At 36.1% G+C, this 15,215-nt stretch overlaps 1 protein-coding gene across 1 annotated transcript; it reads right to left on the bottom strand.

The window, feature by feature from the left end:
- Positions 1 to 224: 224 nt before the first annotated feature.
- Positions 225 to 12,087, bottom strand: LOC122081164 (long chain acyl-CoA synthetase 4). Its single transcript, XM_042648161.1, has 19 exons — positions 11,625 to 12,087; positions 9,086 to 9,149; positions 8,480 to 8,569; positions 6,877 to 6,933; positions 6,543 to 6,591; positions 6,270 to 6,346; positions 5,918 to 5,957; positions 5,734 to 5,828; positions 5,232 to 5,399; positions 5,002 to 5,112; positions 4,760 to 4,847; positions 4,477 to 4,543; positions 3,533 to 3,608; positions 3,310 to 3,427; positions 2,802 to 3,047; positions 2,563 to 2,702; positions 2,111 to 2,293; positions 1,873 to 1,992; positions 225 to 515 (listed from the first exon to the last, which is right to left on the bottom strand). Exons 1-19 carry the CDS (start codon positions 11,774 to 11,776, stop codon positions 480 to 482), a joined length of 1,977 nt encoding a protein of 658 aa, XP_042504095.1. The 5' UTR covers positions 11,777 to 12,087; the 3' UTR covers positions 225 to 479.
- Between the last annotated feature and the right edge of the window lie 3,128 nt (positions 12,088 to 15,215).

Below are 15,215 nucleotides of genomic sequence, written 5' to 3'. Positions count from 1 at the left end.
AGGGGTTGGGAGTGTTAAACAGTGCCAAATTGATAACCCAAACCAAAACAAAGCCAAAGCCAAACCCAACCGATTATGGTTTTAGTCCGGTTTTGAGGTTTTAAGAAAATGCAAGCATTGGATCAGTCTCGCAAACGTTGATTAACTGAACAAAACCAACCGAATTAGATCAATTTTAACCGACATGTAGGACCACCTGATAGCGGACCGGAGAAACACCAAAAAAAAAAAAAAAAAAGGTTTAATCTATACATCATATAAAGTTCATGGACACACATTTGTCAACAAATAAGCTTAAATTATCACATAAAAAAAGGGCTTAAATTTTAGCATCTGTTCTGAATAATGAAAATATATACAGTCAGATGATTGGAACAAATGCAACTCTTAAACCAATATATCATATGTGAGGAAGAATCTGGAGGTCAATAACAAATACTTGATCAGGCATCGGCTGCCGCCAGAGCAGGGTCAACTGTTTATTGTGCTGCACTGTACATGTTGTCGATGATACTCTGTCAAAAAAGGTTTTACAGTCAGTAGCAGCATAAAAATGTAAACACACCCACACACACAGAAGAAAGAAACTAAGAAAGCATTCTATAATTGTTTTCTCTTAAGTGAAATGAACTGGAAAGTTGTAATTAATGCATGAACAGAGTTATACATTAAACACTATGCAGTATAATACAATAACCACTGAAGAATCAACAGGAACAACCTAATAAGCCATGTGCCAATTTCGTGATCCCAAGTCCCAACCTACCCATTCTAGGAATTTTCCTGTGTGTATTTGACCAAATTCAATGTAAAGTCATGAAAAACTCCATCAAAGAGTTGATCCACCTAGCACCAGCCCCAAAGGAGAACTTTCAGGTTATGAATATTCTTTATGCATGTATTTTCTACTGTGCATTTGGCCACAATCAATGACTTTACATGATAAATTCCATCAAAGAGTTGACTCACCAAGCACCAACACCAAATTACCATTCCTTCCTTAGGCTTCAATTGTTTCAGGAAAACCTTCAGGTAAAATATTAGTACTCTTCTACACAGATTTTACCAGGAAACTTTCCCTTAACACAGTTTTCTCTTTTTTTTTTTTTTTTTTTTTTTTTGGTGGGGTGGGGGTGGGTTGCCTTCCAAATATAATGGGTGAATGCTTCCTACTCCAACAGCGTTGGAATCCATTCCCACACCAACAATCTTTTTCTCCATAAGGAAGCATTTAGTGGAGCCCAACTCTGTGGATATGCAGTCAATGTCATTATAAATCTTGGGATAATTTTGAGACCAATCTGACTTCTTCGAAAACTATCTCAGAAAGTAAAAATCTGTTTGAAAAACAAGGATCCTTTGGGGGTGGGGGGAATTAGGAAAGAAATGTGCATCATATGATTGAAATGCACCAAAACCATTTGTCCACAAGGCAAAACAAGCATCTCCCGTGCTGTCCCTGGACGATACATTGCATTCCCCATAATTTGATGTTCGTTTTAATTGAAACAAGTGTACATTTCACCTGGAAACAAATGGAACTTTACCAAAAGGCTATGCATGGTACAAATTGGTCAAAAGAGAATGCACAGAAATTATAATGTTGGATAGAAGCTCCAATATATTGATATTTACAAGCTTCACAAGACCAGGGTAAATATTATCCAGACATGACTGCCATCTGATATGATGAAGAACAATTCAATTGACAGGCCAAAGTTTAAGAGTAACCCCGTAATATGCCAGCCATGTAATCAAAAAATTCAGAGAAACCTATCAATTGAATGTCCAAAATGATGTGAACATGACAACGCACAGCATACTATCAATAGGATGCTCTTCGGTTACCCTGAAGGAATAAGAGAAGCTCACCTGATAAAATTTCAGCAACTGAGGTCTTTTCTTCTTGTAGGTTGGGGTGATGAGATCACGCTCCATGTCAAATATTACTGGGTCAAGGTGGACAGCTTTGACAAGCTCAAAACCTTTTAACTGCCAATACCATTAATAAGTTAGGACTTCTAAAGCTTTCAGCAGCTTTTGTGATTTCACAAAGACCATCTTCCCAACAAGATCAAAATTTTCACAATCATGAGTTAAGGAGGCAAACCTTCTTTTCTTTTCCAATCTTGGTGAGTTCTCCAAGGATGAATTCTTTAGCCTTGGGATTCTCACAGAGTGAATTAAAATCCCCAGTTATTCCATTTTCTTCAGCCCAACACTCTAGGGATTGTTGATTGGGGTTGACAACAGCAACAAGGAAGGATTTAAAACTGTTCCCATAAACCCATATCTGAAATGGAGAGAATGTGGATCAATTTGTTGGTGAGCAGTAGCCAATGAAGAAGAGTAAAAATGAACGCAATGAAATTCAAGAACCATAAAAGCCAATACAGAAAGATATTCATATTATCAAGAAAAGAATGAAGATAAGCATAAAGATATCAAGGATCTGTTAAAATAAACCAGGACATGATCCATTTACATTCATATTATCAGAAAAAATAACGAAGACGAATAAACAAAGAAGATAGATCTAGGTACATATAGCAAGAGACATACAGAGTCAACAGCAGAAGCAAGACCATAAATGTTTTCAAGGTTCTCAACAGCAACATATTCTCCTTGTGAAAGTTTGAAAATGTTTTTCTTGCGGTCAATAATCTTCATGGTTCCTTCTGGTTGCCACTCGCCAATGTCCCCTGCTTAGAAAAGGTCATTACAAATAAGCTAATTGAAGAACAGACTTTGGATATACAGTATCCAAAAGTAATTGAAGAATAGATGCAAGATGGGCAAACCTGTGTGGAACCATCCGTCAACCAATACCTCTTTGGTGAGGTCTTCGCGTTTGTAATATCCTGAAAATAGGGTTCCTCCCCGTATACAGATTTCTCCTCGTGGAGTACTTGAAACGGCATCGTATCCCATTTCTGGAACAGATTCCAAGCATATATCTACATTTGGAACAGGAGGTCCTACTGTACCAAGCATTGATAGTTCATTTGGTAGGGAAGCAAACGTCCCCGCACATGTTTCCGTCAGGCCTATATTAACAGATAAGGTCATTAGCATATAAGAGTGATATGGAGATCAACAGAGTCTTAAATACACTACAGATAAGGTCATTAGCATATAAGAGTAAGTTTTCAGCACATAACATTACTGCCTTTTTTTTTTTTATTAGTCAGATCCCATAACTAGTTAGTAGGAACTGCCATGGTAATTGAAACCAATGCAACAGAATAGCACATGAAAATTAAGTGGGGAAGGGGTTTCAACAACATAAGTTTTCAAAATGCTGCATACCATATCCTTGCATGACATAGGCACACGACACCACACGTAGAAAAGCTTCGACATGATTTGCAAGAGGAGCAGCTCCAGATAAAATGAAACGCACCTTCCCTCCCAAACCTTGCTTTACCTGCCAAAGTCATGAATATCATCAAGAGTGCTCAGTCAATTTTGGGAAGCTCTCTTGCAAAAGCAACCCAAAAATAGAGAATATACAATTTTCCACTTCAAATACCTTGCTAAAAACAATTTTGTCACTAAGTGGGGAAGCCTCTGCATGTCCAATCCCCTTATTCATGTTATTTAGTTTGCTGCAACATTTGTATGCTGTAGGTTAAAAACTAGAAATGAAGAGGTAGTGCACTAACATTCACTGCAGAAGAAATCAAAAGGAACACAATAAAATCTAAACACTAGTTTATGAATTAGAACAGAAACATCATGGAGTAAATAAAAATGAACCGCAAACTACTGGTTATAAATAGAAAAATAAGTGAAAGTGGTGGTATTTTTGTAGGGGAACATCTTCAAGACTTTAACTGCTCCTACAATATATTTCTATAAAGTTCCAAGGTGTACAAAAGGGCCACCAAACCCAACCCAATACCGAACTGAACTAAGCCTTATTACAACTACTTCAGGATGGTGATGGAAATATGGCTCCAATAGAGTTATGAGGGCTTCAATTTGAGAAGTTAGGACTGAACAAAGGTACATAAAAGCTAGGATGCAGAAACATTGGTCCCTGACCAGAAATTCTGGGCATGTGTCAAATGCTTTGTTGATAAGGAAATATTAATGAATGGGCACTAATAATCAGCTACCATCTAATCTGCAGACTTTTCTGGAACATATTTGAGTGTTTTCTACTGTAAAATGAAAGATTAAAATTGGATGATGGAGACCATCGGATTGCATTGCTTTTTGGCCAAGTAGATCTCTTCAGCAGGACCCATTAAATGTTGGTCCTGAATTGCTTCCCTATCATGTGTCCACGTATTTACAAGTGTTTGTGCTCAGGAACAGTCTAAAGTACTAAAGACACTGGATATCCTCTTTAAAAAAGCTTTCTCATGCGGTGGCAAAATAAAACTTGGGAGTCAATGGGCAGCCAAATCTGTTGGCGACATAGCAGAGACTTTCGCAATCGAAAATTCGAAACAATGAGTAGAAACTTACTATGAGTATGCAAAGTTAAACAATTTTCCCTTCAAGAAACCCCCGGACGATACCTTCTCTGTCAGACCTGACAAAATTATAGAAATATGGCTAAGAATGTGAAAATGTATTTATCTCATGTAACCAACGGACCATCAGCAAAGAGAAACAGGACCAAGGAATTCAAATTGCAATGCCACTGCACATAAGAATTTCTAGCATTCCTCTTGCAAATAATCAGTGGATAATTTCTGTTAATATCTACTAAAGAAACAGAGAAGGCATAATTTCTTCCGAATTTCACCTGCATAGATCCTATCCAAAACACGTGGAACAGCGCAAAATAGAGTTGGTTTTAGCTCCCCAAGGTCTTCAATCAATAATTTAACATCCTGAGATGAAAATCAATCAATTATAAATAGGAACCTTTCTAGATAAATCTATTTTGTTTTTCTCGAACAAAAAAAAAAAAAAAAAGGTCCCAAAAAATAATAAATCTTTTTAGGCAAACTGTATTCTGAACAATGTATGATGTATTGAACTTACTCCACGCCAATATCCTATTGAAGCACCGATATAAATAAACAGCTCCTCAACTACCCGATCAAAGATATGAGCCAGCGGAAGGAAAGACAGAAAAACATCATCTGAAGTCATCTGCAACACTTTCAAAAATGAAAGTCCATGAGAAACTGATAAAGTTCCAAAGTGTATCCATTTATGTTCACCCACATGACACAAAGGAAAGTAAAAGAATAAATTGATTATGACTTCACCTTTTCATTCACTCTGTCGAACATATCGGTTATACCCGCTAAAAAAGTAACAAGAGCATGGTTGGAAAGCAGTACCCCCTTGGGGTCACCAGTTGTTCCACTCGTATACATAATTGTACAAATGTCAGACGGCTTTTTCACTGGAAGATCAAATTCTTTACCATCTCCCTGTTGATAAAACAGAGTAAAAAATGAAAACAAAATCAGTTCCATGCATAAGAAATCAGAAAGAGGAAGTGGCAACATAGAACTTTTTTTGTATTTAGTCAATACCAGCCAAGCTTAACTCGAAACTAATAAATTTAAAACTGACTCTTCCTTGATCCTTTGGATTAAATAAGTAGAAAACTAACAAGAAACGAATGGAGATGCATTAACAATTACAAAATACTGCTACACATTAAGCTTTCAAAAAGCATACAAAGAAAGATCTCCCGTGAGGAAATTCACCATGATTTCATTTGCAAATCCTAAGATTTTATAATTGAACTGATCATCGTACCAGTTGCAAAAATTGGTCCCATGAATATATTGCTAATCCAAACTTTTCACCCTCTTCTCTTTGTTCAGGTGTAACCTTGCCAAAACTCACAATTGCTACAAAAAAGAAAAAAAAAATACAAATATCAATAGCTTTACCACAAATTGCATCAAGCATGGGATAGAAATGAACAAAGTTGACTTACTCTTCAAATATTCTGTTGTCATCGGAAATGTTTTCAACACCTGAAAAGGGAAATATGAATTGAGAATTGCAAAATGCATTGCTAGCACATGCTCTTACTTCTAAAATCTCAAAAATTAATAGTCATTACAAGTAAAACCGCAGTAGGAATGATACTCCTGTAAATGGTAAAATGGAACTTTTTGACTTAAATAGAAAAAAATTCCTGTGGCCACATAAGTTGTCAATTTGGCTAAAATTTCCAGCTTTTGTAACACATATGAACACAGCTGTACAATTGAAATCATTCCCCATGGACCTTTTCAAAAACAACTTATTCCAGAACTGAAATGCTAACATAGACTATAATCTACCTCTGGGATCTTCTTTTCTTCTGCAAACACAATTGAAATCTCGGCATGGCATATAATATATTCCACAGCACCAGCACCTAAATATAAAATAAAATAATCAAATTTTCATCAACTACAATTTTTAGCAGACCCAAACTTCAGAATTTGTGAAGCTTAAGGTCAGTAGGTATATACATCCTATATTTAATGAAAGAATCCCAAACACACCATAAGCAACTTTATGGGAAAATGGACATGTATAAACAAATCTATAGAAATACACAAAATGCATACCAAGAGTATCATATAAAGGAACACAATAAAGCCCATGAGCATTGCAAGCCTGCAAAAATTTTATAACATTAGAATAAATCTCAACAAGATATATATATATATATATATATATATATGAAAATGGTGAGAGAACAAGAAACTCAACAACAGTGAGATAGAAAAGCTCACTTCATGCAAATAATCACAGGAAAAACAAGATAAAACCATAATATGGTCGAGGAGAAAGAAATGCACGAAGACAAGAAATGCTTAAACCCATAGCCAAAACTCTAATTGGGATATCATGTCATTGTCGCTTTAAATAAATACCAAATGTACGGAGAGAAAACTGAACCTGCATACTGATCATCCACTCTGGAGAATTGACGCCATATATACCACATCTACCTCCCTGGGAAAAAGAAACTAAAAGTCAGATCAAGTTGGACATATTTTTATGCAAAAGGATGACAAATATATACTGGCAACATATGATATGAGAAGAACTACATTATTTCAAACCAAAGAAAAATTGAAAACACAAGAGAGATGGAACTATTAAACTTTCTCATTTACATGAAACCCTCAGAAACAATCCTGATTATGGAACCCTCAATGAAAGAAAATCTGAATGTTTATTCATCATTCGAGAACCTAAAGTAGGGCAGAATTCATATTTCCTCTAACAAACATCATGAGAACCAATAGAATAGAAAAACCAAAAGTAATTCACAAGAAGCAGAATAAAATGACTAAGATTTCCGAGATCAGGCACAATGATTAAACATAAGGCAGCTAAAATCTAACATACCTTTTTAGTAGAAAGTATAGTTGATGCTTGATTATCTTTCCATGTGTTATAAAATTACAGGATTGATTAACACAAGGTCTAAATGTTGTCACACTTCCCCAAAACAAATCATGAGGTAGAAGAAAAATCTTTCATCTTTATCTTCCATGCAGGTGTTAGCTTCAAGTGCAGATGAAATTTCAAAAAAAAAAAAAAAAAAAAAAAAAAAAAAAGGGGGACAAGAATTTCAATACAACAGATATAGTGGAAGAATAGACAATAACCAAATCTGTTATGCGGAATCGTAGTTTCCCAACCCTACATCTCAGTAGAACTGTAGGAGGCGCTTTAAGAGCATTAAAAGTCAAATCCAATAATCTATGATCAATTTCTAAAACATGTATGTTCAGCATGATTTAAAGATTTCTTCTAATTTAAGGTTTGTTCTTAGATCTGGTTTAAGTATCCATTTCTTAAAATGCAGCATCAGCTTTTACGTATCACTTTTTGCACAGCAGGAGTGACAAAATAAAATAATACTAATAGGAGAAGCTAGTAATTCTAATAAAAATTAAAATTTTAAATTCTCTCGCAGAATTGTTTTTTGTTTAAGCAACGCAGGAGCTGACGCCTTCATACGGCTGTATCAAATTGATCTGATAGGGAAGCCCAACCCTGAGCTTAGGAAACCCACGAGGGAGAGGCAAAGTATAGGGGTAGCCTTGTGTTTTCATTGTAATCTGGAAACTGAAATATGTTGGTCCCACATGTAGTTGATAGGTACTGCTAGAGAGAGCTATCTTAGTTTAAATTAAACTAGAGCTTGAGTCAATGTAGCGTCTTCCAAGGCTGGCACCACAAACAGTTTTGGGTCCAATTTAGTATTCGAATATCGGTTTAAGATTGTGTTTAGGAGTCGTTATGTGGGTCAGAATTGGACTTTTAGAGAGTCTATTTATAAGTAATGTTTCCCCCATCAATTAAATTGATCTTATGAAAAAAAGTTTGAATTTATAAGTAATTTTTGAACAAAGTAGCTGCCCTCAAGCACAAGCCTGTGTCTTCAACCAGGAAGCCCATTCTTAAACTAAACAAAAAATCTTTTAATGGACTTGTATGTCCAAGTCCGTGTGTGCAACAAAACAAACATCTGGGAGTAGCAACTTACTGGCTCAACACCACAGCAGCGGATGGAATGCCCCACTTTCATTACAATATCATATACTTCCTTGTAAGTTAGCCATACATATGGACCTACCTGTAAACAAACAAAAGCGGTACTTGTAAAACAATTATACTGGCTGAAAGGAAATAACAGAAGGCAAAAAGTTTCCGACACAGCCATTTTGGAAAGGATTTCCTTAACAAGCACACAGTTTTTGATACATGGATGAGTGATGGGGGCAATCCTATCATGGATATCAAGGGCAAATTTCAGACTCAAGTTTAATCATATACCCTTTCATATATGTCCACGCATCCTCTTGGTAGTTCAAGATTTTTCAATGACTCATTTTGCCATGTGGCCAACTCCGTTTAGACTGAACTCGACATTCAAGCAGAGAGAGACCTTGGGTATACCTGCCTAGAAAATTTCAATCCCATCTTACCTGCCATGTGGCAGAACTAGGTGCCCATTATGGAGATTCCATCCTAAACAGCTGTTTAGGAAATCAAGGTCCTTAAGAGAAGTAGCAGATATATTTTATTGGAGAAGTGCAGAATATGTGAGGAGGGCAGGAGCAGTAGTCAAGAATCCACAATGAAGATATACCTTCCCATTCACAACCTCTCGACGACCAAGCATTCGATTTCCAGGATATTTTTCAACGGATAACCTGTCACAGGATTACAAATATATTATTGGTTACCAGATGACAATAGAATGAAGAACATATTCCTAGATACTCGAAGCATTCAATTTAATTGATGTAGATCGAAGCATGAAGAAGAAAAGAACAAAAAAATATTGTTCACGTTACTGTTCAAAACACTGTTGAAGTGAATAGATGTAGTGTTCACATTAACAGTAGCACTCAGTACTGTTCATGCTTCAATTGTGGGCCCAAGTGTTTGTCATAATGAAGCCTGGTGATCCATCTTTTCTGTCTAAAAGAGCCATAGACCAGCAGTATTTTAAGAAGATATTTGACAGCTCGAGTGAGAAGAACTGTTGGAGATTTTCCAGAATTCTGTGGGGCCCATCTTGCAAGGGAGAGTGGTTGCTGGGACTTTTCCAGACACAATCTACTTTTTATTTACCTTATTCTTATTCATTTAATAGAAATTTCTACCACATGTAATGGCAACAGTTAAATTTAGTTTCAATCTCCAGTTCTCAGTTTTAGAAAACAGAGGTTTCAATTTATCGGTTTTCCATTTCTGTTTTCCTTGTCCAGCAAATAGTTGTCTTTGATAGAGTTTCTTTCTATTTTGTAATGCAACTTTATTTTGGTAACTCTCCAATAGCCATAGAGAGTTACTATTTCCTTGTAATTGGTTTTATTATTTAAAAAAAAAAAAGGGGCTGCTCACAATAGGCAACAAATTGAGTAAAAGGAAAAAGAGAGCTGTGAGAGGCCATGGGAGACAGATCCTGGATTAAGATAGTCCCTATCCCCTTCTTTTTGCCCTTTTCTATTTTTTTGATTTGTTTCTTGAATCTGAAATTTATAAATTGTGTGTAAGATCCTGCTGACCTCCCTGGGGTTAGGTCATTAATGATCCAAACTTACATTATTAACATTTTTGGGTGTAGTGACTCATTGCCTACCTTTTAGAAAAAGTACCCTACAGAATCCAAGTTCTTAACAGGTGTAAGCACCAGCACTCTTGAATTTGAATGTCAAAAAAACACTATTTTGTAACAATATTGGACTCAGGTAACTATAATTAATGTATCTAAGAGTCACATGTTTCCATGATTAAAAGGCCAAAGAATATGCTTTGCCCTGCATTTCTTTTGATGATTTATGCTGTTAATAATATATGTGAACAAAGCCAAAAACTGAATATGCTCCAATGGCCCCAAAGAGGAGAACAAAAAGATTAGGAAACGTTTTCATAAATGGAAGATGTTAGGAAAACATAACCAAAGTTTAACCTGGCCCGCTTTGGAAAGGATAACTAATAAAGCAAGAATAAAGGTGTTCGTTCTAATATAGATTTAATTATTGGTAAGACTGTGTTGAAAAGTCATATCCTCATCATTGCTAGGCATAGAATAAAATGAATCTTGAACTTTCAGCATCAGAATCCACAGAATTAGCATATCTGATTATTGGGTACTAATTGAGAGTGAAAGCTAAAAAGTGTGGAAAGATTTTCGTCCTCTTTCATGAACAAAATGATAAACGTCAAATAAATTTTCGGGCTCCACAAAAAACTGCAGGGCATACAATTATGAGGTTCCTCTGGAAACTAAAATTTTCCGGGCCTCAGATAGTTAGGGTAAACTGGGGATTGTGTGGATTAGGCACACGGCCTCAGGTTCGATTCTCCATTTGTGCATCTGTGATTTAAGTGGAGATCATGACTATGAGTTACTGTGCTAGTCTCCCAGAAGATTAGTCGAGGTACACGTAAGCTAGCCCGGACACCTTTGTTAACAATAAAAAGAAAGATAAATGGGCATGTTGTGCAGGCTATGGTAGATACCGGAGCCATGCGCAGTATATTGGCTAGCGATGTTGCTAAACAACTTGGGTTGAAGCTAAAGATGAACCTAAGCCGTATCATACCCGTGGACACTGAAGCGTCACCCGAGTGATTGTTTACAAAAACAACCGTGCAGATTGCAGTAAATTTTTAATGGAAATTCACAGAAAACAAATCCATAAAGCAGGAAAAAAGAGGAAGAAACATGAAAGGCCATATTTTTTTGTAATCCAACCATTCCCCACCAGAATAAAAACCATGATAAAAGCAATCTATAATACTATAATCCACTTAAATTAGGCAAACAGGCTCGGGTGGAACGCTCAAATTAAGTCAATTCATGTTCGCTAAGAGAAAAAAGTTCAAGAACAATGTAATCGTCTTGAGTATGCAAACAATCAACCATGCAACACTGAAATTGAGCTCTCTTAAAAACAGCATAAATTTTGAACGAATCAGTACAGCAGAGGAAGCATTCAAGGCACCAAAGCAGTTCATACTTAAGAAATCAATGAGGAAGCACCAATATTTCCAAAATAAAATCTTGAAATTCATAGAGAACTAACGAATGCTTGGAAGATTGCACCAATAATACGAATTAATTTTGAATCAAAATGCAGGGAGATCTCCATGAACAAACTGAAACAAAAACCTACCGAAAAATATCCCAACAGCTCTCTACTCCTTCAACTGGAGCTGGAAATCCATCCTTAGCGAACACACTCCGATAAACAGGACCGACTGAAGGCCTTCCATCCTTTGATACCTTTGCCTTCTCAACCTCAATAACAAACTTCATCTGCTCCATTGTCAACTCAACCAGAGCTCAATACTTCCTCCTCTCTCTCTCTCTCTCTCTCTCTGCTGAAGCTAATCTCAAGTATTTGAAGGGCAAAGATAGTAGGAACCTGTCAAGAACGCCGTCTACTTTAATATACTCTTCTTCGTCTTTGGTCACACCAGAATGGCCACCAGAGAAGACCTTGAGAGCTAAGCAGTTAACCAACGCCATCACTCTTTGACTTTATAGAATAGCTAGCCACAGCAAGCCAAGGAGCAGAGGTGAGTGGCTGCAGAGGATACGACCTTCATCCACATCTCTGAATTATAAAATTGGTAAAACGTAATAAACAAGAAGTCACTGTCTCCAAGAACCCAAATATAAAAATCACAACAACTATCTCTGAAATTTTTATTTTGTATTTTAATCTTTTGGCGAAGAAACAGTCTGACATTTGTAATCTTAATAAACGAAAAAACATGGAGGAAAATAGAAACCACTGTTCGACGAATCGGATCAGATCGGATCAACGGGTGAATCAACTACCGTTTTAGGTCGAACCATCTAGAGGTATCAATCGGTCAGGCATGTCTGGTTTTAATCAGGTTTAGTCAGTCTCTATTAATTTAAGGCCCGTCATTGTTTCCACTTGTTTGGCCAATTGAAAGGATCTTTTGATCAACATAGAAATCGTTTCAATTTCATTAATAATGAGGATTGAGAATATCACACATTGATGAATCAAATAGAGGTTCAACAACAAAAAGAGATCCAACCTATTATTGAAATAAACAACTTGCATGCATTCTCTTTCCAAAAAAGGATCAACACACTAAGCACTACACTTATATTTATTGGATCTGTATGCAAGATATCTTTTCTTGACACCAAGCGTGTTGGTACTAGATAGGAATGATAACTCTTAACAATTTCTTTGTCCTCGACACCTCTTATTTCGAGAAATTAATCAATTCAACAGTTTCGATATTCAAAATCATTTCATTCAGAATCTTTTGTTTTATCAAAGCATCTGACTTCTAAATTTTTATGGATTCCGTCATTTCACAAATTCGTAAAGAATAATGAGTTGTTGCAACTGTTGTTTTCTTGATCTACCCAAATGTTCAAGGAAGCTTCTCTGATGGTATGCCCTTAGAAATCTCTGGTACTTTCAACTTCATATACTTCAAGGCATGAACATGTTTTTATTCGGTTGATTGATTGGTTTTCATTATATAATTGGGCTCATCGTAATTGAGCTAATCAGGAGTTAAACGAAATAATTGATTGATTGGGCTATAAAAATCCCTTAAACGGATCATAATCAGGTTAAACAGGCTAATCATACTATAAATGGTTGATTACGATATTTGGTCAGTTAGATGACTACGGTGCTATTGCCTTCAATGGAGATCATCCAATAATTAATCAGATCTAACTGCTCAACTAATCGGGACGACCATTTCAAGAACTGAATCAGATCAAACTACTCAACTAGAATCGATTGGATGGGTTAGCTAGTTAGGGTATTAAAACATGAATTCAAATCCTCTACATTGAGAGGTGAGTAACAGTGAAGATCTAAAGGTTGAAAGGGCCCTGGCATGCACCCCAGTCATTGAATGCTCATTACCACTTACTGCCTTCCCACCATAGTTCCAAGTATCGGTATCAAGGGTAAGACCGTAAAAAAAAATGTACTTAAGAAAAAATAAGGGTAAAAGTGATCCATCAATCCAATCCGATCCGATACGGACAACTAAATCCATGCTCCCCGCATGGGATTGTTACGCATAAACACCTATTCTTGAGCCCATTCAACCCGATTCCTATTCGACTTGTTCGATCTGTGTTATTAACTTAAAAAACAAATAATTCTGAAACCGTCCAATGCTTTGACCTAGCCAGAAGATGAACAGTGATAGGGGACGTTGCTCGACTAGACTGGCGGCCACTGTGATATGGATTGTAGATTCCTTACAGAAAACCGTCGGATGAGAATATTTTATTAAGTGGGACCTCATTAGTCTTGCCCAGTCAAATTTGATGACTATAAAGACCATTAATTAAGTGGGCCTCTCAGATCATCTCGTCCCTCGTAAATGACGCTGATGCCTTGATGGGTCCCACCTAAATAAACGATAGAGAATGAGTCAGAAGTTGAGGAGCGTATTCATCAGATGCGCCGTTGTGGAGCACGTGGAGTTAATGGCCAATAGACAAATAAAGCGTTACTCGGAAGTGAGTCATCTCGAGAATCCAGGTTTTCACTCGGATACTGGGGCTGAGTTACTTGGGCGATGCGCAGGCTATAATAGTTTGATTCACGAGTGCCTCATGGTTCCATTTAGGGGTGTCGAACGGTTGGTTTGATCTGGTTTTGATCCATTTTAATTCGATTTTATTGTTGTACTGGTCTAAATCAAAGGCAAACAGGTGAGGTTAGATTCGATTTCAATTAAGTATTTTCATGGTTTTAATTAGGTTTGCTTAATTGACTTTGTTATCAATTCAATTTTGTTTCTCATACATCACGAAAAAAATGAGATGTTTCTCAAAGCAAACAACATAGGAGAACTCATTAATAAGATGCGACGAAATGATATCATACTTGGGAGGGCACCAAAGTCATTTCATGTGAGAAGGAGAGAGATAGACATAAAAGTGCTCGTGAACAGATCAGGTTCACGTACAAGAATGTTCTTATACACTCCTGATGTGAATATAGAATCTATTAAATTAAGAGAGGGAAAATTGATTCTATATCCACATACTAGAACCGTTCTCGTACATTCTCGTACGTGAACTTGAACCGCTCTCAAAGTGCCCTACCTCAATAGCTTGAAGAACTTTTTCCCAATTTTTTTTTTTTGGTTCTAATTATTTTATTGATTTTAATCAAGTTTTCTTAATGAACTCTTATCAACGTGTATTAGTTTGCAATAAAAAAATAAAGAATAGAGATCGATACCAGGTTGTATGACCCCTACATTAGTCCAAGTAGTTTGAATTGATTTTTGTCACCTGTGATTCCATTAAACTTGACAAAATCTTTAGTTTGTCTAAGAAAGTGTGGCCATGGGACTTTGGATTCATCTACCAGCGATCAACCACAAACAAAAATAGGGCATTTTCCTTTTCATAAAAGCGAACAAAAAGAAAAAGAAAAAAATAATACATATACATAGATAGAAAGATATAAATAAATAATATTAATTTATAGATTAAAAGATTTAAGGTCGAATTTTAAAAGAGATGATGAAAGTGCTTAACTCATCCATCCAATTATAGTAAATTGTTTCAACCTAATTTTTTGTCTGGCCACCCAACCCAACGGTCCCAACCAAACTATGAGACAAAGCTCAATTATCCTTTCACAAGGTAATAATAATAATAATAATAATAATAATAATAATAATAATTATTATTATTATTATTATTATTATTATTATATAAAAAAAAAACC

Source organism: Macadamia integrifolia, chromosome 6 (genome assembly GCF_013358625.1).
Source record: "Macadamia integrifolia cultivar HAES 741 chromosome 6, SCU_Mint_v3, whole genome shotgun sequence".
Taxonomy (NCBI): domain Eukaryota; kingdom Viridiplantae; phylum Streptophyta; class Magnoliopsida; order Proteales; family Proteaceae; genus Macadamia; species Macadamia integrifolia.
This window is presented reverse-complemented; position numbering and strand designations above follow the sequence as displayed.